Genomic DNA, 23,622 nt, shown 5'->3' on the forward strand with positions numbered 1-23,622 from the left:
ATCACCAGTTGGTCAAACATCCAGATATCTTGAAATGTATTTATTCTACTGTACCTTAAACTTGTCGGTGATGATGGACATCTGGTAGGAATGTTTTCCTGTTAAAAATGTTTGGTTCTTGATTCTTAATCTTTATCGTACGCTAATGGCAACTCAAACTGGCAATAAACCTTTGGCTTTGTTACTCACTATCATCCTAGGCCCTACTAAATTAGGATTAAAAATATGTTCTCAGGCACTTTCTTTTTGCAGCAAGACCCGACTTTGGAAGTCCATCATTATACCCTCCTTGATGGAATAATCAGTGGAACTAGACACTTTTAGGGATAAAGAATGGCTATTATCACATCACAATCCCCAAGATGGTAAGCTGAACTAATTCCAACATGGATGACACTTGTGGGAAGCCCTGCTATGCAACCAACATGAGGTGCGAGATGACCGGTGTGGGCAGCTGGGATATGCTGGCGGCACATCAGTGAGGGCAATTTTTTTACGTTGTTTACGTAAGGCTTTTTTCGGCGTAACGTTACCCCTGGCTCTATGAGGCGTACGCAATGTTAAGTATGGACGCCGGGACAGCGTAAAAATTTCCGTTGTTTACGTCGTTTGCGTAAATCGTTCACGAATAGGGCTTTGCGTAAGTCACGTTCACGTCGAAGGCATTGACTATTTGCGATGTGATTTCGCGCATGCGCACTGGGATACGTCTACGGATGGCGCATGCGCCGTTCGTAAAAAGCGTCAATTATGTGGGGTCATACTAGATTAACATACAACACGCCCACTCCAAGCCTACTTTGAATTACGCTGGCTTACGCCGGCAGATTTACGTTATGCCGGCCCGCATATGGGAGCAAGTTCTTTGTGGATACCCTAAGGCCCCATACTCACGAGCAAACATGTCTGCTGAAACTGGCCCGCAGGCCAGTTTCAGCAGACATGTTTGGTCGTGTGTGGGCGCGAGCGGGCCGAATTCCAGCAAACATTTGCCCGCCGGGCCTTTTCCCAGCAGACAAATATTCCTGGACTTGTTTTAAAACAGTCCGCTGGAATTCTGCCCGCTCGGACATGTACGGTCGTCAGTACAGACCTACCGTACATGTCCAGGCGCCCGCCGTCCCTCGCATGCGTCGAATGACTTCGACGCATGCGTGGAAGCATTTTAAAGGCGGGCCGCCCACGTCGCCGCGTCATTGTCGCGGCGACACCGCGTCATCGACGCGGCGACACCGCGGACACGCCCCGCGTATTGTTTACGCGCGGACTTCTGTACGATGGTGTGTACAACCATCGTACAGAAGCCCTCTGGCAGACATGTATGGTGAAAACGGTCCGACGGACCGCTTTCACCATACATGTTTGGTCGTGAGTACCCGGCCTAAGAGCCACTCTGATTTACGGCAGCGTAGCGCATATGAGATGCGCTACGCCCACTAAATATACACCCGTGAGGTGTCATTGGTGTTCTATGTGCTCATCTCAGCTGCGGATGGACTTTTATATATACGTATATATACATTTTTTTATCATTTCTTTTTATTGTCTACTATATAGCGCCCAAAGTTTATGGTATTACTGACAAAATCATTGAAATCGTTAATTGGTTACCATGACTTTGACCATGATTTCCAAATGTTGTTCTGAGAAGGGTTAACAAGTCTAAATAAGTATACCAGTTTTCATAAATTGCTCTAAAAATGTACTATAAACAAGTGGATATGAATGTGCCACTGGCCTCTTGGTCATTAGATGATTGATTTCTTGGTTTACCCAATTTTTTCCGGATGCTTTTTTTTTAAGAATCCATTTCTGTATGTACATACTAAAAGCACTTTTGCAAGATTAGCCACTCCTGGCCTTGCAGGTTCTTTTTTTTAGATGGAATATTTCTTTAAGTTTCTGTTTAGGAGAAAATTCCAATGTCTTGGCTAAAAATTTGTAGCCAATATAGCACTGTTCTATTTATTTATGCAGCTATAGTAGCAGCAACAACTCCAACCATTTTGTATACACCTGAATACTCAATATATAAAATTGCATGTATGTCCAACAACATATTAATGTCTAGAATCATTTGTGGTTCATCAAATCTGTCATCTCTATGTTTTGCTGTAAAAACATGAAGTTTACATCAGAGGAACAAACTTTCTTTTCATTAGATTTAATGCTTTCTCTATGCCATTTTATATGTAAATTAAAAACTAGATAATCAGCATTCAGCATACTAAACTTGCCATGTGCCAATCACTGTGAGTTCTTTGAAGAGCAAGTAGGCATTATAAATACACATTTTGTGCACTTTACTGCTGACAGTTCAGTCGAATTTATGTCCTATAACTTTTAATGATAGTTCTGTATATTTCAGGAATGCCTAAGACACATTTTAAGAAAGGAACTGTCAACTGAAGTAATGATAAGCTCCTCAAAATGACATACCTTGTACTGCTGCTGAAAGCTGCTGAGTGACAATAAGTTGCTACTGACAATCACAGTGCATGCTTTGTTGTACTATTCAGTATGGGTTTCCCCAAATTCTGTGGCTCCTCCAGGCTTCAAACATGAAGACGGTGGATGGATTGTTTTATGCATTATAGATGATATGCCAGTCTGTTACCAAATCTCAACTGTCTGTCTAAATTTCAAATCATTTATGTGCAAAGAAAACTTTTGCAGATTTAACCATATAACTTAAAGCTATTATTATACCAGTTTACCTTTTTTTTGTTTGTATTGGATAACTCAAAACAATTTTATAGCTCAGATTTTTACCAAAAATGTTTACCTAACCCCCAAATAAATTTAATAAACTGTAAAAGACTAGAACACTAGCCATGAACGGACTTAATTTTATGAAGCTTATTTACTTATAAACTCAGTTCACTTAGATTTTGTAATACATTTTTGAGGAATTTTTATATACAGTGGGGATCGAAAGTTTGGGCACCCCAGGTAAAAATTTGTATTAATGTGCAAAACAAAGCCAAGGAAAGATGGAAAAAATCTCCAAAAAGCCATCAAATTGCAGATTAGACATTCTTATAATATGTCAAAAAAAGTTAGTAAACAGTGAGATCAAGTTACAGAGATACCGATGGCTGCTTGAGACCAATGGCATCCAAACTCAAAATTCAAAGGGAATGAGGGGAAGCAAAAGGGATTTTGGTTGGGACTTTCACGGCACTGATAGAAGACAAGGTAATAAAAAATAACAATATTTATTTAACATAAAACAAATACAGTATAAAAACATTTAGGGACAGGCCCCACATTGCACATCAGAAAACAGAACCAACTGTGTCTTAGTGAGAGGAGCCAGTGACCTTGATCGGTTTCGCGGTGGTACCACTTCTTCAGGAGGGTCTAGAGGGTGTTTATAGAATATATAATGAACAAGCAAAAAATACAAAATATGTAAACATTACAGTAAAAGCACATCAGCATGTTACTTGAGGGAGCGAGGACTCACCTAGATTGGTCACAATGATCAAGCACAGGGCCTGGTGAAAGCCTTCTTTGGCGCATGGAGGGGGATATTAACAGAACGGATTCTACTGAGGTGAAAAGTATAATCAGTATAATATAATACGGAATAATTAGTAAGGTCGGACACCCAGTCATGAGGGAGGGAGGTGGGGAATAGTGGGGATGGGGTGTGATGAAGTGAAGATTGGGAGTGGGGGAGGGGTGTAGAAGAGACCAAAATGGTGGGAAGAGGTGTGTGTCCCCCCTCCTTCCCCCCCTCCCCTTCCCCCCCCCCCTTTTTTCCCTCTTGCTCCATACCTTTATGTCCCAAATTCTTCCCTCTCTCTTCTTTCCCCCCCTCACCCCCCCCCCTTCCCTACTCCCTATTTTTATACCTTTCCTTCCATCCCTTCCTTTCCCTTCCCTCTTTCTCTTCTTTTTTCCGTCCTTCCCCTTTTGCTCCCCTCACTCTACACACACCTCTTCCCACCATTTTGGTCTCTTCTTCACCCCTCCCCCACTCCCAATCTTCACTTCATCACACCCCATCCCCACTATTCCCCACCTCCCTCCCTCATCACTGGGTGTCCGACCTTACTAATTATTCCGTATTATATTATACTGATTATACTTTTCACCTCAGTAGAATCTGTTCTGTTAATATCCCCCTCCATGCGCCAAAGAAGGCTTTCACCAGGCCCTGTGCTTGATCATTGTGACCAATCTAGGTGAGTCCTCGCTCCCTCAAGTAACATGCTGATGTGCTTTTACTGTAATGTTTACATATTTTGTATTTTTTGCTTGTTCATTATATATTCTATAAACACCCTCTAGACTCTCCTGAAGAAGCGGTACCGCCGCGAAACCGATCAAGGTCACTGGCTCCTCTCACTAAGACACAGTTGGTTCTGTTTTCTGATGTGCAATGTGGGGCCTGTCCCTAAATGTTTTTATACCGTATTCGTTTTATGTTAAATACATTTTGTTATTTTGTATTACCTTGTCTCCTATCAGTGCCGTGAAAGTCCCAACCAAAATCCCTTTTGCTTCCCCTCATTCCCTTTGAATTTTGAGTTTGGATGCCGTTGGTCTCAAGCAGCCATGTAACTTGATCTCACTGTTTACATATTAAATGGGATGCTGGCACATCTTACCATTTATATCACTACTTTAAAAGAGGCCATACTCTCCCATTTTCAAAAATCAAAAAAAGTTAGATTTTATTTCCATCGTTTACACTTTCAAAATTACGGAAAACAAAAAAATGACGTTTTCAAAAGTTTGGGCACCCTGCAGAATTTATAGCATGCACTGCCCCCTTTGCAAAGCTGAGGCCTGCCAGTGTCATGGATTGTTCTCAATCATTGTCTGGGAAGACCAGGTGATGTCAATCTCAAAGGTTTTAAATGCCCAGACTCATCTAACCTTGCCCCAACAATCAGCACCATGGGTTCTTCTAAGCAGTTGTCTAGAAAACTGAAACAGAAAATAGTTGACGCTCACAAAGCTGGAGAAGGCTATAAGAAGATAGCAAAGCGTTTTCAGATGTCAATATCCTCTGTTCGGAATGTAATTAAAAAATGTCAGTCATCATTAACAGTGGAAGTTAAAGCAAGATCTGGAAGACCAAGAAAAATATCAGACAGAACAGCTCGCAGGATTGTGAGAAAAGCAATTCAAAACCCACGTTTGACTGCACGATCCCTCCAGAAAGATCTGGCAGACACTGGAGTTGTGGTACACTATTCCACTATAAAGAGATACTTGTACAAATATGGTCTTCATGGAAGAGTCATCAGAAGAAAACCTCTTCTACGTCCTCACCACAAAATCAGCGTTTGAACTTTGAAAATGAACATATAGGCAAGCCTGATGCATTTTGGAAACAAGTTCTGTGGACCGATGAGGTTAAAATTGAACTTTTTGGCCGGGAATGAGCAAAGGTACGCTTGGAGAAGAATAGGCACATAATTTAATGAAAAGAACCTCTGTCCAACTGTAAAGCATGGAGGTGGATCTATCATGCTTTGGGGTTGTATTGCAGCCAGTGGTACAGGGAACATTTCACGAGTAGAAGGAAAAATGGATTCAATAAAATTTCAGCAAATTTTGGATGGTAACTTGATGCCATCTGTGAAAAAGCTGAAGTTAAAGAGAGGATGGCTTCTACAAATGGATAATGATCCTAAACACACCTCACAATCCACAGGGGACTACATCAAGAGGCGTAAACTGAAGGTTTTGCCATGGCCTTCACAATCTCCTGACCTCAACATAATTGAAAATCTATGGATAGACCTTAAAAGAGCAGTTTGTGACAGACAGCCCAGAAATCTCAAAGAACTGGAAGACTTTTGTAAGGAAGAATGGGCAAAGATACCTCAAACAAGAATTAAAAAAAAGACTCTTGGCTGGCTACAAAAAGCATTTTTTTTTAAAGTGTAAATGTTAAAAATAAAATCTAACTTTTTTTGACATATTATAAGAATGTCTAATCTGTAATTTGATGCCTTTTGGAGATTTTTCCATCTTTCCTTGGCTTCGTTATGCACATTAATACAATTTTTTATCCGGGGTGCCCAAACTTTCAATCCCCACTGTATGTGTATATATATATATATATATATATATATATATATATATATATATATATATATATATATATATATATATATATATATATATATATAATTGAAAGGATTGCTGCACAAACATTTATTTGAAAAACATACAAAAAAGTCCATTTAGGATATTCTATTATGGGTATTCCATCACTACAGTTTCGGGCTATTATCGATAGCGCCCTTACGTTTTTCACGCAATAACAAAAAATAAACACAAATAAAAGAACAGCGAGTTGGATATGATCATCAACATCACTTTTTTTCTTATTTGGCGTCACTTGGTATGGGACAAAAACAACAATAGTAATGGAAATAAAGATATGAAACTTTCTATACCTGTAAACCATCACTACGCAAAAATATTCGCAAAATCATTGCAAAATATATATTTTTCTTAAAAACCTCCTCAGTACTATCCCACATGGGAGAAGAAGGTCAAGAACTTTTTAACACAGTATTTGAGGAGATTTTAAAGAGATATTTACACACACTAAAATATATAAATCCATGACAAAGTTTAACCCCTTGGGTAGAATTGTATCTAAGGAATGTATCCACTGTACTTCTTTTTTTCATAAAATTTGTTCACAGCTACCACCTTGTCTATTGGGAATAACCCTATCAATAACCATGAACTTTAACTGGGAGATCACATGCCTTTTTTTCAATACAATGTCTAGAAAGGGTAACTGTATAAGTATATCTCTAATTAAGCATTTGTGGTAAGCAATGCAATCTTTAATCTTGTGTGTGGTCTCACAGCCTACAGATCTGATATGACTTTGTGGGACAGATTAGTAAGGATTAACCAATACCGTACACTCACCTCAGCTGTAACCCTTTTAGGTCCTCAGAATACTGTCTCTTTTCCATGTTTAAATTGCATTCAATGCAATTCCATGAAGAAAGGGAAATCTCGTTCTCACCCACATAGAGGGTTAACAAGTCTAAATAAGTATACAAGTTTTCATAAATTGCTCTAAACAATGACATCAGGGGATATTATACCTGCTAATATTCTTATGTAATATATGTGATCAAATGTCCCCATGGGATGAGACCACACAAAAGGTGAAAGATTGAATAAATGCAATCTCCAAGTTAAAGTTTATGGTTTTTGATTGGGTTAATCGCAATAGACGAGGTGGTAACCTTGAGCTAATTTTTGTGAAAAAAATACAGTGGATACATTCCTTAGACAATAGACAATAGATATTGATAAATCAAGGAAAGATAACCTTTAAAAGTCAGAGGTGAAGGTGAGCTTGATATTTATTTAATTAATATTCTATTCATTATATTAATGAATAGATGTAATCCCTCTGTAGTCCCTCACCAGATGACCAAAACGTTGTCGATGTATCTTATCCAGAGGTTCACATGTCAGATATATCGACAAACAAAAGACCTCCCACTCCTCCCACCATCCAAGATGAAGACCTGCATATGCGGGTGCCCAAGGAGCCCCCATAGAGGTACCACTTACCTGCTGATAGTTTGTTCCAGAGAACTGAAAGCAGTTATGGGTAAGAGCGAAGTCAAGTAACTCAACAATGAATTAATTTTGCAAGGCCATGGAAGGATATTTCTCCTCCACAGATATATCTATATATATTGTGATGGAACGCTTGCCATCCCGCTTGGATGCATCCGGCACATGGTACCTCCTGCCCTACAAACCCTTTTAGCAGACTGAGATCGAATACCAGCCCATTCAACCCAAGCAACGCACACAGACAGGATGTTTAGGTAAAACCAAAGGAATGACTATTTATTAAAACTCAGACACATACTTTATACGCTCCAGAAGGGTATTTCCCTCTTGAGGATATTCGCATGACAATGCTAACTTCAAACACCAATCCAATTAACAGCTAACCACTAACAGGGATCTTCATTAAACAGTAATCTAATTAACAAACATATACCATCCCACAGTAGCGCCATAACAAGGTAAAGTGTCCACAATATTAATCACATCTCCAAGAAACAGACAGAAACAAAGGTGACTCAATTAACAATAGGAATGTACACCTAGGGGGTACACAATGGGACAAAGGCACACCAAACAAACAGTGATCCCACCCCACTTCAGACTGTCCAGCAAAGGTCTACAACTGTCTATGATACAAATTCATACAATGTTCCATTAGTCTGAAGAGGTGGAATTAATTTATCTTCATACATTTCTTGAGAGATATTGTTGATAAATATTTCTGTCCAAAGTAAAGGACCCTCTCCAACCCAGTCTGCAGGAGGGCCACCATATTAACTCCGATTATTAACCTGTAAAAGATTATTATTACACATTTCCATGCACTCCAGAAGGGAAGCATTATTGTCCATATTCAGAGAATGAATCTCCCAGGATTTATCACGTGATTCTCCATCATTAGAGAATGATCTGCTTTCTCCAAGGGCCATAATCAGTGGCTAGGAGGCTTGCCCCTAGTCCTCTCCAAAAGCCCCTGTATACGTCGGAAGAATGGCACAGCTGGGCACAAGCACGTACCTGTACGTCCTCTTTAAGAGCCCAGCTGTGGGGTCGCGAGCGCGCCGCCGGCGGCTCGCTCGCTCGCGACCCAGGCCAAAGTTCTGTGACTGCGCCCGCAGGACCCGCGGACCCAATCGCCACTGGTGTCCCACGATCGGTCACAGGAGCTGAAGAACGGGGAGTGGTGTGTGTAAACACACATTGTCAGTGATTGTCTGTTCCCTGGTATAGGGAAAGACAATCACTGACGTCACATGTCCAGCCCCGCCCCCCTACAGTTAAAAACACATATGAGGTCACACTTAACTCCTACAGTTCCCCCTAGTGGTTAACTCCTAAACTGCAATTGTAATTTTCACAGTAATCAGTGCATTTTTATAGCACTTTTTACTGTAAAAATGACAATGGTCCCAAAAATGTGTCAAAATTGTCCAATGTGTCCGCCATAATGTCGCAGTCATGAAAGAAATCGCTAATCGTCGCCATTAGTAGTAAAAAAAATATTAATAAAAATGCCATAAAACTATTCCCTATTTGGTAAACGCTATAAATTTTGCGCAAACCAATCGATAAACGCTTATTGCGATTTTTTTACCAAAAATAGGTAGAAGAATACGTATCGGCCTAAACTGAGGGAAAAAATGTTTATATCTTTTATGGGGATATCTATTATAGCAAAAACAAAACATATTGAATTTTAGCACTATAAAACCGCAGAGGTGATCAAATACCACCAAAAGAAAGCTCTATTTGTGGGAAAAAAGGACGCCAAATGTGTTTTGAGCCACGACCGCGCAATTGTCAGTTAAAGCGACGCAGTGCCGAATCGCAAAAAGGGGCAAGGTCCTTAACCTGCATAATGGTCCTGGTCTTAAGTGGTTAAAGTGATATTAAAGGCAAAAATTGTAAAAACAAATATGTCATACTCACCTGCTCTGAGCAGCGGTTTTGCACAGAGCAGCACCGATCCTCCTCTTCTTTTTTCTACATTAGGTGCCTGCATGTTTTTGCACCTACTTGCCTAGTAGGTGGCTATGAGCTGTCTATGCAAATGTTAAGTGTTGTGTCCTGTCAAAGAAACCTGTATCCCAGTATAAACTGCCTATTTCATAAAGGAAGGGCAGCAGTGATATTAGGAACTACTCCTAGAATACCATTTTACAATGCATAGATTAGTGACAGGTGAGGTGGTGTATTTTGGTTGCTGAAAAGTACTTATACATGTTATATTTATCCCTCAAAAGAAAAACATTGTCCATAGAGTCCACATTTGGGATGTTCTCTAAATCATGATGGAGGATTAACCCCAGTCACAGTGAAAAACAAAAGAGAGTTGGATAATACCAAACAAACCAAACAACATTTTGGTCAAAGAAGAGCTTTCTTTGTTATGTTTATGAATTCTTTTAAGTCAAGTAACATAACAGTCACAGAAAATCAATCAAAGGAATTAATCTACTATGTCGAGTTGAAGAACCAAAAGAGTATGAGCATTTTACTTTGCATAGTGAAGGTTTACTTAGCTTAGTGAATGAGGTGACACAGCATTCCCCTCAATCATCTCTTCAGGTGCAAGGTCCTGTTATTTTATTTTTCTTTGCACATGACTGGGTATTGAGTAGCCAATTGAATATTTTCTACTCATTTATTGAATCACTACCACTAAGTAGTTAACCCCCTGAGGGTATTCCTGAGTCTGGCTTGGGGTGGAATTTCAGGACCAAAAGCAGTAACCCTGAGCCAGACTCGGGATCGCTCGCAGTGTACACAGGCAGGGAATTACTTACCTTGTCCCTGGATCCTGCAATGCCTCCCCGCTGTGTGATCGAGCTTTGTCCTTGCTTGAATCACACAGTGCCTGTGTGCCACCGAGCTCTGTTCCCTGGGACGTTACGACGCACAGGGGCGGAGATCGGTGCCAAATTTAAAAAAGGAAATAAACACAATACATACAGTATACTGTAATCTTATAGATTACAGTACTGTATGAATAACATACACATCCCCTTTGTCCCTAGTGGTCTGCCCAGTGTCCTGCATGCACTTTTATATAATAAAAAACTGTTCTTTCTACCTGGAAACTGAAGATTGACCATAGCAACCAAAAAGTGTCCCTTTATGTCAACAGCGATAATAAATTAGAATCACTTTTGCAGAATTGAGCGATAGTGATTTATAGGGAAATTCGACATCAAAAAATTAAAAGTATTATTTGTATTATTATTATTATTATTATTATTATTATTATTATTATTATTATTATTATTATTATATTATTTGTTATAATTATTTATATTTAATTATTATATTATAATTTATGATTTTGTGTTTCACATTTTATTATACCCGGGATGTCTACTAGACTCTTGTTAGGACAGATTTAAGTGAGTTATTCCTAAGAATTGCAGGCCTACAATATAAAACGCCAAATTTCCATGCAAAATAATGGTACAGCTTTCAGCACCTAAAATCTGAAATAATCATACCGCCGGGGAGGTTAAAGTGATTGTAATCAACCACCTTTCTAAAACAACCCATTCAGTTTAAATAGAGATGAAAGGCATATCTGTTTGTATAGATATGAAAAAAATGATAAATACTTTTTTTCCTTTTTAATAAGTGATCACATTCCCTCTGTTCTCAGCTGAATACACTGAACTTCCCAGTAAATGGCTGTGCAGTGGGGGTATCACGTCTGATCATTGGAGGAGAGTTGTATCAAAATACCTTTACTGTAAATTATATATTTATCTTATACAGATAAGAGATTTTTTTTACACCTGAGAATGTTCACTTAGCTTAGTAAATAAGCTTAATGTTCACTTTTAATACCTAATCATGTGCAGGGAAATAGCTGATAATATTTATTGTAAAGTGTACAGTGATTGTTAAAGTGTGGCTGCTTCTTATTCAGACTCGGGAGGGCACTATGGAATAATTCATTTCACGCAAGGCATTTCTTGTCTGAAGTCCCATAGCAACCATATATATATGTCCCATTGAATAACTATTAAATAATAACAATGACAATAATTTTAGCTAAATAGAAATGTTGGGTAACCCTTGTTTTGGAATAATAGTCATTGCTGATACATTACTGTCTGAATGACACATGTTTTAATAAGTTATAATTATGCATTTCAGACGGATGCAGCCCTCATGTATGATGCCGTTCATGTAGTTTCAGTAGCAGTACAGCAGTTTCCACAAATGACAGTCAGCTCATTACAATGTAATCGGCATAAACCATGGCGATTTGGTGCTCGGTTTATCAGCCTCATTAAAGAGGTAAGTTCTTGTTTTTAACATTACACAGTTACACAAATAAAACATAGAACTGGTATAGAAATGTTTTAAACAATGCTGCACATGCAAATACATGCTTATATAATTCAATATTTAAATATAATGTTACATTGATCAATCATGCAAAGGCTAATCAATCATACTGTATAATCGAAATAATGCTGCTTGATTTGTCAATCCACTTTGGTTTTCAAGAAAAGCTCCATCCAGTATTATCAGTATCTGAATCAGTCATATGATGCATTAATATTATTCCTTCATAATGTCAGAAATTTGACAAGTTTGTCATTTAAAACAAATCTTTTCTATAACTGTCATCAACACATGCATATATGTGAATTTCTATTCCAGTGCATTGCCATGCCTTCACTTAAGCATTTCTTCTATTCAACTCTGTCAGATGAACTGCCATCTACATTGAAAAAGTTCTACTTTTCCTTAAAGTGTCACTGAACGCAGGGCTCTTTTTTTTATATTGGATAGAGTAAGCGGGGGTTATAACCTCTTTGAGTTTTTTTGCCAACTGTTTCCCTTTAGGTAGATTTCTCTTCACCTCCTGTCCCATAGCCAAAACCAGAAGTGAGAGAAAATCCCTCCAAAGTGTGTAAATCCCAGCATGGTACTAGGGTCACCAGAACTAGTGACCCCGTTGGAAAATGTACCCTCTATTCTTGTTCCAATGTAAACCAGCAATTTGTGATTTTCTTTTACTTCCACTTTTGATGATAATGGTAAACAGCAAAAATGGAGAGGCTAAATATCCCTAACTGGGAAACAAACAACATTAAAAATTGACAGGTGTTTTAATCCCTACCCACTCTATCCATAACTAAAAAAACATTTTGCCATTAGTAACACTTTAAGTAGGTCTAAATCTTACTACTAAAATGTATATGAGCTGTTACTGTAACTTCAAAAGTTTTTTTCAATCTGTCTGAAGTTTTCATTAAAATAATACATTGAGACCTTGCCATCAAGGTCCTTGTTTAGGCAGTTACTGTTAAAAAGTGATGAGCTGTTGATCTGATGTTTGCTTTTGTGGAGGTTTGGCAAATGGACAGACTAAATTGGTGCTTGGCCAAGACAAATCTCATATAGCAGCAAGAAGTGAAACATTCAATAGCAGTGCCCACAAGTAATAATAGAAGATTTTTTTTTTATTCATACAACAGGTTTTGCAGTAGTTTTTAGAGAATTAGCAATTATCTAAGTAATGAAAAACTTGGAAAGAATGTAAAAATAAAAACAAAAAATGAAAAGTAAGATTACAAAGGGAATTTATATACCACATGTACTAAATGAATAGGTTTTAAAAATATTTTAGTTCATTCATTTTTTTTAAAGCCATTCCATTCTTTGTTAAAGGTTGGATTGTTAAACCTTACAACACATTTATAAATCTCTCAGAGGTGAGATCTTTGGGCCAGATTCACAGTGAGAGTGCGCCGGCGTATCTACTGATACACCGCGTACTTTCAAATTTGCCGCGTCGTATCTTTAGTTTGAATCCTCAAACCAAGATACGACGGCTTCTGGCTTCGATCCGACAGGTGTACGGCTTCGTACGCCTTCGGATCGTAGGTGCAATACTTTGGCGCCCGCTGGGTGGAGTTCGCGCCATTTTCCGCATCGGGTATGCTAATTAGCTTTTTCCGTCGATCCAATGTCTGTGAATCTGGCCCTTTGTTCCTAACCACTTAAGGACCGCCTCCTGCACATATACGTCGGCAGAATGGCACAAGCACGTACCTGTACGTCCTCTTTAAGTGCCTAGCCGTGGGTCGCAAAGCTCCGTGACCACGGCCGCGGGACCCACGGACCCGATTGCCGCTGGAGTTCCGCGATCGGTCCCCGGAGCTGAAGAACAAGGAGAGCTGTGTGTAAACACAGCTTCCCCGTTCTTCACTGTGGCGCTGTCATTGATCGTGTGTTTCCTGATATAGGGAATCACGATCAATGACGTCACACCTACAGCCTCACCCCCCTACAGTTAGAAACACATATGAGGTCACACTTAACCCCTTCAGCGCCCCCTAGTGGTTAACTCCCAAAGTGAAATTGTCATTTTCACAGTAAACAATGCATTTTTATAGCATTTTTTGCTGTGAAAATGACAATTGTCCCAAAAATGTGTCAAAATTGTCCGATGTGTCCGCCATAATGTCACGGTCAAGAAAAAAAAAACGCTGATTGCCGCCATTAATAGTAAAAAAAAATTATCAATAAAAATGCCATAAAACGATCCCCTATTTTGTAAACACTATACATTTTGCGCAAACCAATCGATAAACGCTTATTGCGAATTTACCAAAAATAGGTAGAAGAATACGTATCGGTCTAAATTGAGGAAAAACATTTTTTTTTATATATTTTTGGGGCATATTTATTATAGCAAAAAGTTAAAAATTATTGAATTGTTTTCAAAATTGTCGCTCTATTTTTGTTTATAGCGCAAAAAATAAAAACCGCAGAGGTGATTAAATACCACCAAAAGAAAGCTCTATTTGTGGGAAAAAAAGGACGCCGATTTTGTTTGGGAGCCACGTCGCACGACTGCGCAATTGTCAGTTAAAGTGACGCAGTGCTGAATCACAAAAAATGTCCGGGTCCTTTTCCTGCATTTTGGTCCGGGTCTTAAGTGGTTAAAGGTTAAGTTCACCTTTAAACAAAGGTGGTCATCAACCCTGTCCTCAGGGCCCACAGGCCAGGTTTGCAAGATTACTGAAATACATCACAGTTGATATAATTTGCTGCTCAGTGATTGCAGTATTTTAGTCTGCATCTCCCCAAGGTAATACGTACAATCTGGCCTGTTAGTGGGCCCTGAGGACAGGGTTGCTGACCAGTGCTTTAACCACTTAATCCCCGGACCATATTGCTGGTCAAAGACCAGAGCACATTTTGCGATTCGGCACTGCGTCGCTTTAACTCACAATTGCGCGGTCGTGCGACGTGGTTCCCAAACAAAATTGGCATCCTTTTTTCCCCACAAATATAGCTTTCTTTTGGTGGTATTTGATCACCTCTGCGTTTTTTGTTTTTTTGCGCTATAAACAAAAATAGAGCGACAATTTTGAAAAAATTGAATATTTTTTACTTTTTGCTATAATAAATATCCTCAAAAATATATAAAAAAACATTTTTTTCCTCAGTTTAGGCTGATACATATTCTTCTACATATTTTCATTAAAAAAATCGCAATAAGCGTTTATTGATTGGTTTGCGCAAAAGTTATAGCGTTTACAAAATAGGGGGTATTTTTATGGCATTTTTATTAATATATTTTTTTTTACTAGTAATGGCGGCAATCAGCAATTTTTTTCGGTACTGCGACATTATGGCGGGCACTTCGGACACTTTTGACACATTTTTGGGACCATTGGCATTTTTATAGCGATCAGTGCTATAAAAATGGATTGTATTACAGGCAGTGAAGGGGTTAACACTGGGGAGCGGGGAAGGAGTTAGGTATGTTCCCTGGGTGTGTTCTAACTGTAGGGGGGTGACCTCACTAGGGGAAATGACCGATCTTCTGTTCATACATTGTATGAACAGAAGATCAGCATTTCTCTTCCTGACAGGACCGGGAGCTGTGTGTTTACACACACAGCTCCTGGTCCCCGCTCTGTAACGAGCGATCGCGTGTGCCCGGCGGCGATCGTGCCCGCCGGGCACACGCACGAGAGTCGGGGGCGAGCGGGGCCTGCGCGAGAGCCAACGTATAGCTATGGGCTCTTGCGCAGGGGAGCCAACCTGCCGCCGTAAAATGACGCCGGCAGGTCGACAAGTAGTTAAAGCAGGAAAAAAGGGCTAAACTTATTTTTATTATTTTGCATAGAATAAAGTACAGTTACAACCCGTCATGTCATGTATTTCCTATGGGGAATATTTTACTTCCTGTTTCATAGCCACAACATAGCCCTCTTTTGCTGCTCTGGTGACAACTCAAAATATGGGATTTTGTTTCACATTTACTCTTGGAGATAATGGTCACTAGGGGTGGAGATCCCTAATGGGAAACAGTCAGAAAAAAAAATGTTGTAATCCCTTTCCACTCAATCCAAAATTTTAAGTTTTGCCTTTATTTATACTTTAAAGTGTAACTCCACTTTTATTGAGAAAAACATATTCCCCTCATGGTGATCTATGTACATTACAAGGATTTTAACAAACTTTGTTGCAGATTGGTACCTTTTGTTATTTTGAAGAAATCACTGTTTGTTCCTCTGTGCCCCTGGGTTAAGTGAGTATAATGGAAGGGGTTTCAAAATGATCAACCAGCTGCTGTACCTGCCAAGCTCTAATGAGGAAAACTGCAGGGTCTGTATCTTTTTAGACGTTATTTCCTATTGGTAGTATCTTACCAAAATTTAATTTTTGATGCAGGGGATGCCAAAAAGCAGACTTGTATCTTAATGTAGAATTCTGGGAAAATCAGAAAGCCAATCACACAAGCAGGAAATTATGTTTCTGATGGGGGATTGGGCATTCTGTATGCATTTTGTGTATATGCTTTCTGCATATTACATAAAATTACAGAGCTGTACACAAAACACCTCCAGGTAGACATATTGCAATTGCATATTACATACAATTACAGAGCTGTAGATTGAAAAGGAAAGGGGATTTTAAATTTTAAATTACAAAACGACTTTTGTTATCGAAAAAAAAATTAGGATTTTTTTTTTCAACAAACAATACATTCCAATCACGTAATCACGTAATATGTTTTACTGTTGTTAACCTCTGCTAAGTTATTATATCATATGCATCATTAAAATGTATTATGTGGAGGAGTTATTTTTACATATTTATATCAGATCAGCTGTTTGGTGTAGTCAGTCACCTATAACACTTTATAATTCAATGCTTTTTACAGGCCACACAGAAATAAATTATATTTTAGTTACAATATCAAAATATGTAGAAACTCTTGCAAGCACAAGTACTCTGACAAAACAAAATCAGCCACAAGGTAAATTATTTAAATGTGTTGAATGTTTTATCTTTTTATTTTTGCAAACATTAATATGATCTCTTTTGTGTACCTTACTCATGCAAATTGCATTTTTCTACCTTAGGCTCACTGGGAAGGCCTCACAGGCAGGATAACTTTCAACAAAACCAATGGCTTACGGACTGACTTTGATTTAGATGTGATCAGTCTCAAGGAAGAAGGCCTTGAAAAGGTACTTGATATGTTTAAACTTATGGATCAGGGTTAGCACAAATATTGAAATGTGATGTGAAATGTGAGGTTTTCTTTGATCTAGTGGTTGTTTATAGTTTGCTTCGTCCTGAGATAATAAATTGAATTTACACTATTAGTAATACAATAAACTGCTAATGACCATGCCCAGGAGTGTTTTTAAAGAACTGAATCTAGTAAAATGCTGAAGGTAAATTAAAAATCTACATATTCCCTGTACAATATTTGCCAAGTAATTGCATCTGATTCATTATGCACCTGAATAATATGATGTATGCTGAAAGCTAAGATAAAAACTGAACATGTATTAAAATGTTTTTGTATATATTGAGGTTGATTTACTAAAGGTGTAGAGGGTGTTCAAAGTAAATGTTATTAAATAAGGAGAATTGTGAGTTTACTTTGGATACCCAATCACAAGAGGAAAATGTCAAAATAAAATAGATTTTTGTTAAAACATGATTAGTTTTTTTAAGTAAACCTAAGATGATTTGATTTGCTAAAAGCAAATAGGTTGGGATATGGCTGTACTTCCTGAGCAAGCCTTTATGAGTTTCTTTGAATCACTTCACTTTCCAACACTTAGTACCCCCCCCCCAGCAGCTCCTCTTAGATAAACCTATCACGTTAGAGGAAGTAACTATGGCCATACGTTTATTACCAACAAGTAAAACTCCGGGTCTAGATGTCCTCCCCTCTGAATGGTACCAGGCACATATAGAGGATTTGGCCCATAGGCTTTCAGGACTCTCTTAACCCCCTGGCGGTATTCCCGAGTCAGGCTCAGGGTGGAATTTCAGCACCAGTGTCTCCTCGCTCGATTCACAGTGTCCCTGTGTGCCGCCAAGCTCCGTTCCCTGCGCCGTTACGACGCATGGGGGCGGAGAATGGCGCCAAATTCAAAAAAGTAAATAAACACAATACATACAGTATACTGTAATCTTACAGATTACAGTACTGTATATAAAAAATAAACACCCCCTTTGTCCCTAGTGGTCTGCCCAGTGTCCTGCGTGTACTTTTATACAATAAAAACTGTTCTTTCTGCCTGCAAACTGTAGATTGTCCATAGCAACCGAAAAGTGTCCCTTTATGTCAAAAGTGATTTTAGACCAGCAAGAAAACAGTGAAAATAAATTATAATCACTTGCAGAATTGAGCGATAGCTATTTGTGGGGAAATTCATCACAAAAAAATAAAAGTAATGACAGCGACAATTCTGCAACTGAGCAAATTTCAGTGATTTTGAGTTGAATACATTATTGAATAATGTTTATTATAATTATTTATAATTATTTATTATATTATAATTTATGATTTTGTTTTTCAAACTTTTTCATACACGAGATGTCTACTAGACTCTTGTTTGGACAGATTTAAGTGAGTTATTCCTAAGAATTACAGGCCTACAATGTAAAACGCCAAATAAGATATTACACATGAGTTCTGAAATAATTTGGCTGATGATGCATTTGAGGCCACCAACACAGGAATGTTAGTTAAAGTGTTTATAAATTCAAAACGTTACTTTTTATTTTGGAGGAAGTGATGGAGTATTAGAACCCCAGTAAAGTTTTCATTGACTTCCATGCCCTGACTAGGTAGATTATTCATAGTCAGGGAACGCCTGTTCTAGGAACAGCTGTCTAAGAGGGAATTTTACTGTTTTCATAGATTTCCTTGTATTCCCTGTTGCCTCTACAAGAGAATAGGAAATATATTTAACACTACAAAGACAGCAAAAATAAACTTAAAGGGAGTTTACCAATTTTATACTTTACCAGAAATTAAAGAAAAAAGTTTTGTCTATGTTTTGAACATGTGTTGGAACTGTCTATTAGCTATAATGGTGCGCTGGTTTCAGCTAAATTATTAGCTTTACACATATCCAGTTGCTCTTTCCATGTTATTGCAAACAGCAATAAAGAAACATCCCCCTTAACTGAAAGCTAGGCTTCAACTAAGTTCATCAGTTGCTGTCTTTTATGACTAGCATGGTAGCCAGGCCTAAAACATATTGGTTACTTTGCCTCACTTATCAGAACAGGAAAAACTAGAACACTAACATCCTTTGGTTTTATAGAGCCACAGGTTTCATGACATGATTGTGGGGGTGATTTACTAAATGAGAAGTGGATGTTTACATTGTAAAAGCTTAGTATAGTAAATAGGGTGAATCTCTGTTTATTTAAATAGCCAAAAAGTGCAACAGAAATTAAAAATGTATAGGCTGATTAAAGTGAACACACCTTCACCTTATTCACTAAGTCAGCTTAAAGTGGTTGTAAACCCTAATAAAAAAAATAAAAATAAAAAAAAAAGCCTGCAAGACAAAGGTATAATGAGCAAGTATGCATAGCATACTAGCTCATTATATATTACTTACCTCAGAACGAAGCCCCTGCGGTGGTTCTCATCTCACCCTCCAGCCGTGACATCTCTCCCAGGGCTTATTTCCAGGTATAGCGGCTCTGGCGCTGTGAATGGCCGGAGACGCGATGACGTCACTCCTACACATGTGCGCGGGAGTGCTGACAACGGCACAAGGACTGAAGCAACGCCACATACGTGCCATTGCTTCAGTTTCCCCAGTGTGAATGTGCCAATGGCATTGGCACATGCAGGGGGCAGGGGATATCTCCTAAACCATGCAGGTTTAGGAGATATGCTGGGTAGCTAAAGGTAAGTCTTAATATAGGCTTACCTATAGCATAAAGTGATTGTAAAGGGTTTACAACCACTTTAAAATACACTTTCAAAGTCAACACTCACTATTTCTTTAGTGAATCAACCATAACACTACGCAGAAATCTTGCATTTTACTTTCTGATGTTGTTCTGATGTTGTATCCGTCAGTTAGTTTTTATATAGTAAGTTATGGCTGATGCTAGTTGCTTATTTTATTGCAATCCTTTCTTATAGATTGGAACTTGGGATCCTGCAAGTGGCTTAAACATGACAGATAATCAAAAAGAAAAACCTGCAAATATAACCGATTCTCTTTCTAACCGGTCTTTAATTGTAACAACAATATTGGTAAGCTTTTTTATATAATTCAAATAATGTAAATTATTTTTAAAACACATCCATACTTCAGTTTGAAATATTCTACTTCAAATCCATTGAATACACTACAATAATGTACTATTAAACTGGATAAAAACAAATAGATATATGCCATTAACACATAACCATGGATAGCCAGGTGCACATAGGGCCTAAGGCTTTTTATGGTCATATAAGAGTTCAATGTCAAAACTCTGTCACTGTTGCCCTTCTTCCTATATATTTTTTGGGAATAAGTTGTTCACAGTGCCTGCAGTTGGGTGAAAATCAATTTGTGCATAGAGCCTGCTTTGTTGTAGTACAGCATAATTTGACTATAGTCAATTTAGACCATTGTTATGGTCAGGGACTAGAGGTTGACATTGAGGCCTCATACACACGACTGTTTTCCTCGACAGAATCCATCAAGAAACTTGGTGGCAGAGCTTTTTTGCCGAGGAAAACGGTCGTGTGTATGTTTTTTGTTGAAAAAACTGTTGTGGAACAAGTTCTCTTTTTCCTCGTCGGGAGTCTCAATTTCCTCGTCGCGTTTCTCGTCGGGCTGGTTTACGACGAGAAACACGTTCGTGTGTATGCTTAGAAACCCGCGCATGCTCAGAATAAACTCCGAATAAACTATGAGATGGGAGCGCACCTTCGGTAAAAGTAGCGCAAATCATCCCTCACCAAACTTTTACTTAACACGCAATAACATGAGATTAGTAAAAGCAGCCCCAAGGGTGGCGCCAGTGGAATCAAACTTCCCCTTTATAGTGCCGTTGTACGTGTACATCACCGCGTTTGAGAACTACAAGATTTTGTCTTGACAGTGTGTACGCAAAGAAAGCTTGTCAAGATTCTCGACAAGCCTAACAAGGAACTCGCCAAGGAAAACGATGTTTTATTTACGACGAGTTCCTCGTGTGTACGAGGCCTCAGAGTTAAGATCAGAGTTTAGTTTTCACTGACTTGTTGGGTGTCAAAAATAAGCAGAGTGTGGTAGTGTCAAAATCCCCCAAAACATTTTTTTAATTATTTCATTAATAGTCCTTAGAAGTGGTGGTTGCGTTAGCTTTATTTTTTCTAGCATTTTCCCTTTGTTTGTACCAAAAAAAAACTTACTAGTAATGCATGTGCTGTCCTAGGGTAATAATTCTTACTCACTGTACCATATCTATGGAGGATCAGATTGTCATCCTAGGACAAAAAGTGTGTTAGGACTACAGAATACCTTCCTCTGTACTCAGCTCTATAATGTAGGAGATGCCCTGTAGTGTACAGAGACAGCTGGGATTTATGCTGGCTAATAATAGCCAGCAAAGGCAAAAAAAAACTAAGAAGGTTATTAGCACAAAAGATTGTGGTAGGATTATCAGGTATTTTTTATACATATCAAACAGATATAATAAAACACTATCAATAGTATATTTAACACAATATAGAATACAATTGAGAAGTTCATTGTTAGAGTTTGCATACATATTAAAGGTGAGGGGGGGGGGTAGTGTTAAGGTTCAACTTTATGGTTAGATTCAATTTAATATATATTACATGTATTAAGGTGAAGGTTACATTTAAGGGTTAGGGCCAGGTTTAAGGTGAGGGTAATGTTTTAGGATTAACCACTTAAGCCCCAGACCATTTGGCTGGCCAAAGATCAGGCCACTTTTTGCGATTCGGCACTGCGTCGCTTTAACTAAAAATTGCGCGGTCGTGCGACGTGGCTCCCAAACAAAATTGACGTCCTTTTTTCCCCACAAATAGAGCTTTCTTTTGGTGGTATTTGATCACCTCTGCGTTTTTTGTTGTTGTGCTATAAACAAAAATAGAGCGTCAACTTTTTGCAATAATAAATATCCCCAAAAAGATATAAAAAAACACATGTTTTCCTCAGTTTAGGCCGATGCGTATTCTTCTACATACTTTTGGTAAAAAAATTGCAATAAGCGTTTATTGATTGGTTTGCGCAAAAGTTATAGCGTCTACAAAATAGGGCATAGTTTTATGGCATTTTTATTAATATTTTTTTTACTTGTAATGGCTGCGAAATTATGGCGGACACATCAGACACTTTTGACACCATTTTGGGACCATTGTCATTTTTACAGCAATCAGTGCTAGAAAAATGCACTGATTACTGTAAAAACTGGCAGTGAAGGGGTTAAGTGTGTCCTAGGGAGTGATTCTAACTGTTAGGGGGCGTGGTTACGAGTAATAAATCACTGCTCCTGATGAGAGGGAGCATTCGATCAGTGACATGTCACTTCGTGACACAATCGCGGGATACTGATGGACATCGAGTCCACGGGTCCCACGGGCACGGTCACAGAGCTCGCGACAGGGCCGCGTGTGACCACTTGCTGGTAAATTAAAGTAAAGGGAACGTACCCGTACGCCCATTTGCCTATCCGTGGCATGGGCTAGTACAGAGGTATTGAATAAGGAGACCAAACAACAATTTGATACAACATTTTTATTTAACTTTGGTAAAATTGGCCACGGTGTCATCCATAAAATGTGGGGGCGGGGTTACAAAAATTTTCTCAATAAATAAATTAAATTACAAAAGGCCAAATTGGCTAAACTTAAAACTTTAAAATCAAATTAATTTCTGTCCATCCAGCAAAAGCTGGACGACTACTCCCCCCATACAGACGACCCCATGACTTATTATGACAAACTGACAGGTAAGGGTGGGCGGGCGGGCGATGCTGCTTGTCAGGAGATGTGACTGAGCAAATCGCCTCAGCCTCTCCCTTATATAGGCTCGTCCAGTGCGGGTTTTACCTCACGCGAACGGACCTATCAGAGAAGGGGGCTGCCGCAGCTGACCAATCAGAGGCTGTTACTACCCCAGAGCGCGGCAGCCCACTTCTCCCTCTGCTCTATCCCATGCAGGCTCAGCATACTGCCGTAGCCTCACATGGGCTAGTACAGAGGTATTGAATAAGGAGACCAAACAACAATTTGATACAACATTTTTATTTAACTTTGGTAAAATTGGCCACGGTGTCATCCATAAAATGTGGGGGCGGGGTTACAAAAATTTTCTCAATAAATAAATTAAATTACAAAAGGCCAAATTGGCTAAACTTAAAACTTTAAAATCAAATTAATTTCTGTCCATCCAGCAAAAGCTGGACGACTACTCCCCACCGGCCGGGGCCAACCGCGAAGCTGTTGGCCGAGGCCCCCCCACCACCAGGGCTGATTCGATCATGGACTGGATACCCATATTAAAAATGTCCAGGCCAATGCCTGACAGATGAATTTGGTCAACCCGAAACAACCCAGGCAAAAAACCCTCTAACTCGGAATGACGAAAGGAAGAGCCACCAATTGAAGGCATAAAACTATGAATCGTCCTATTTAGCCGTCTGCGGATTCTATCCACGTAGAAAAGGGGTGCCGTGCGGCGACCATAACAGCCTGGGAACCATCTCAGAATATACTAACACTGAACCTGGGAACATTTGAGT

The 23,622-nt window shown here is 38.9% G+C and overlaps 1 protein-coding gene across 2 annotated transcripts in view; it reads left to right on the forward strand.

The window, feature by feature from the left end:
• The window catches only part of GRIK2 (glutamate ionotropic receptor kainate type subunit 2), an 843,393-nt gene that overhangs the window by 532,081 nt on the left and 287,690 nt on the right, over positions 1-23,622 (forward strand). For both annotated transcript variants that reach the window (XM_040350159.1, XM_040350160.1), the window contains exons 8-10: positions 11,728-11,871; positions 16,971-17,078; positions 20,021-20,134. In XM_040350159.1, the coding sequence (XP_040206093.1) occupies positions 11,728-11,871; positions 16,971-17,078; positions 20,021-20,134 (366 nt within the window). The remainder of the gene's footprint in view (positions 1-11,727; positions 11,872-16,970; positions 17,079-20,020; positions 20,135-23,622) is intronic.

The sequence above is a fragment of the Rana temporaria genome, chromosome 4, assembly GCF_905171775.1.
Source record: "Rana temporaria chromosome 4, aRanTem1.1, whole genome shotgun sequence".
In the NCBI taxonomy this organism is placed as follows: domain Eukaryota; kingdom Metazoa; phylum Chordata; class Amphibia; order Anura; family Ranidae; genus Rana; species Rana temporaria.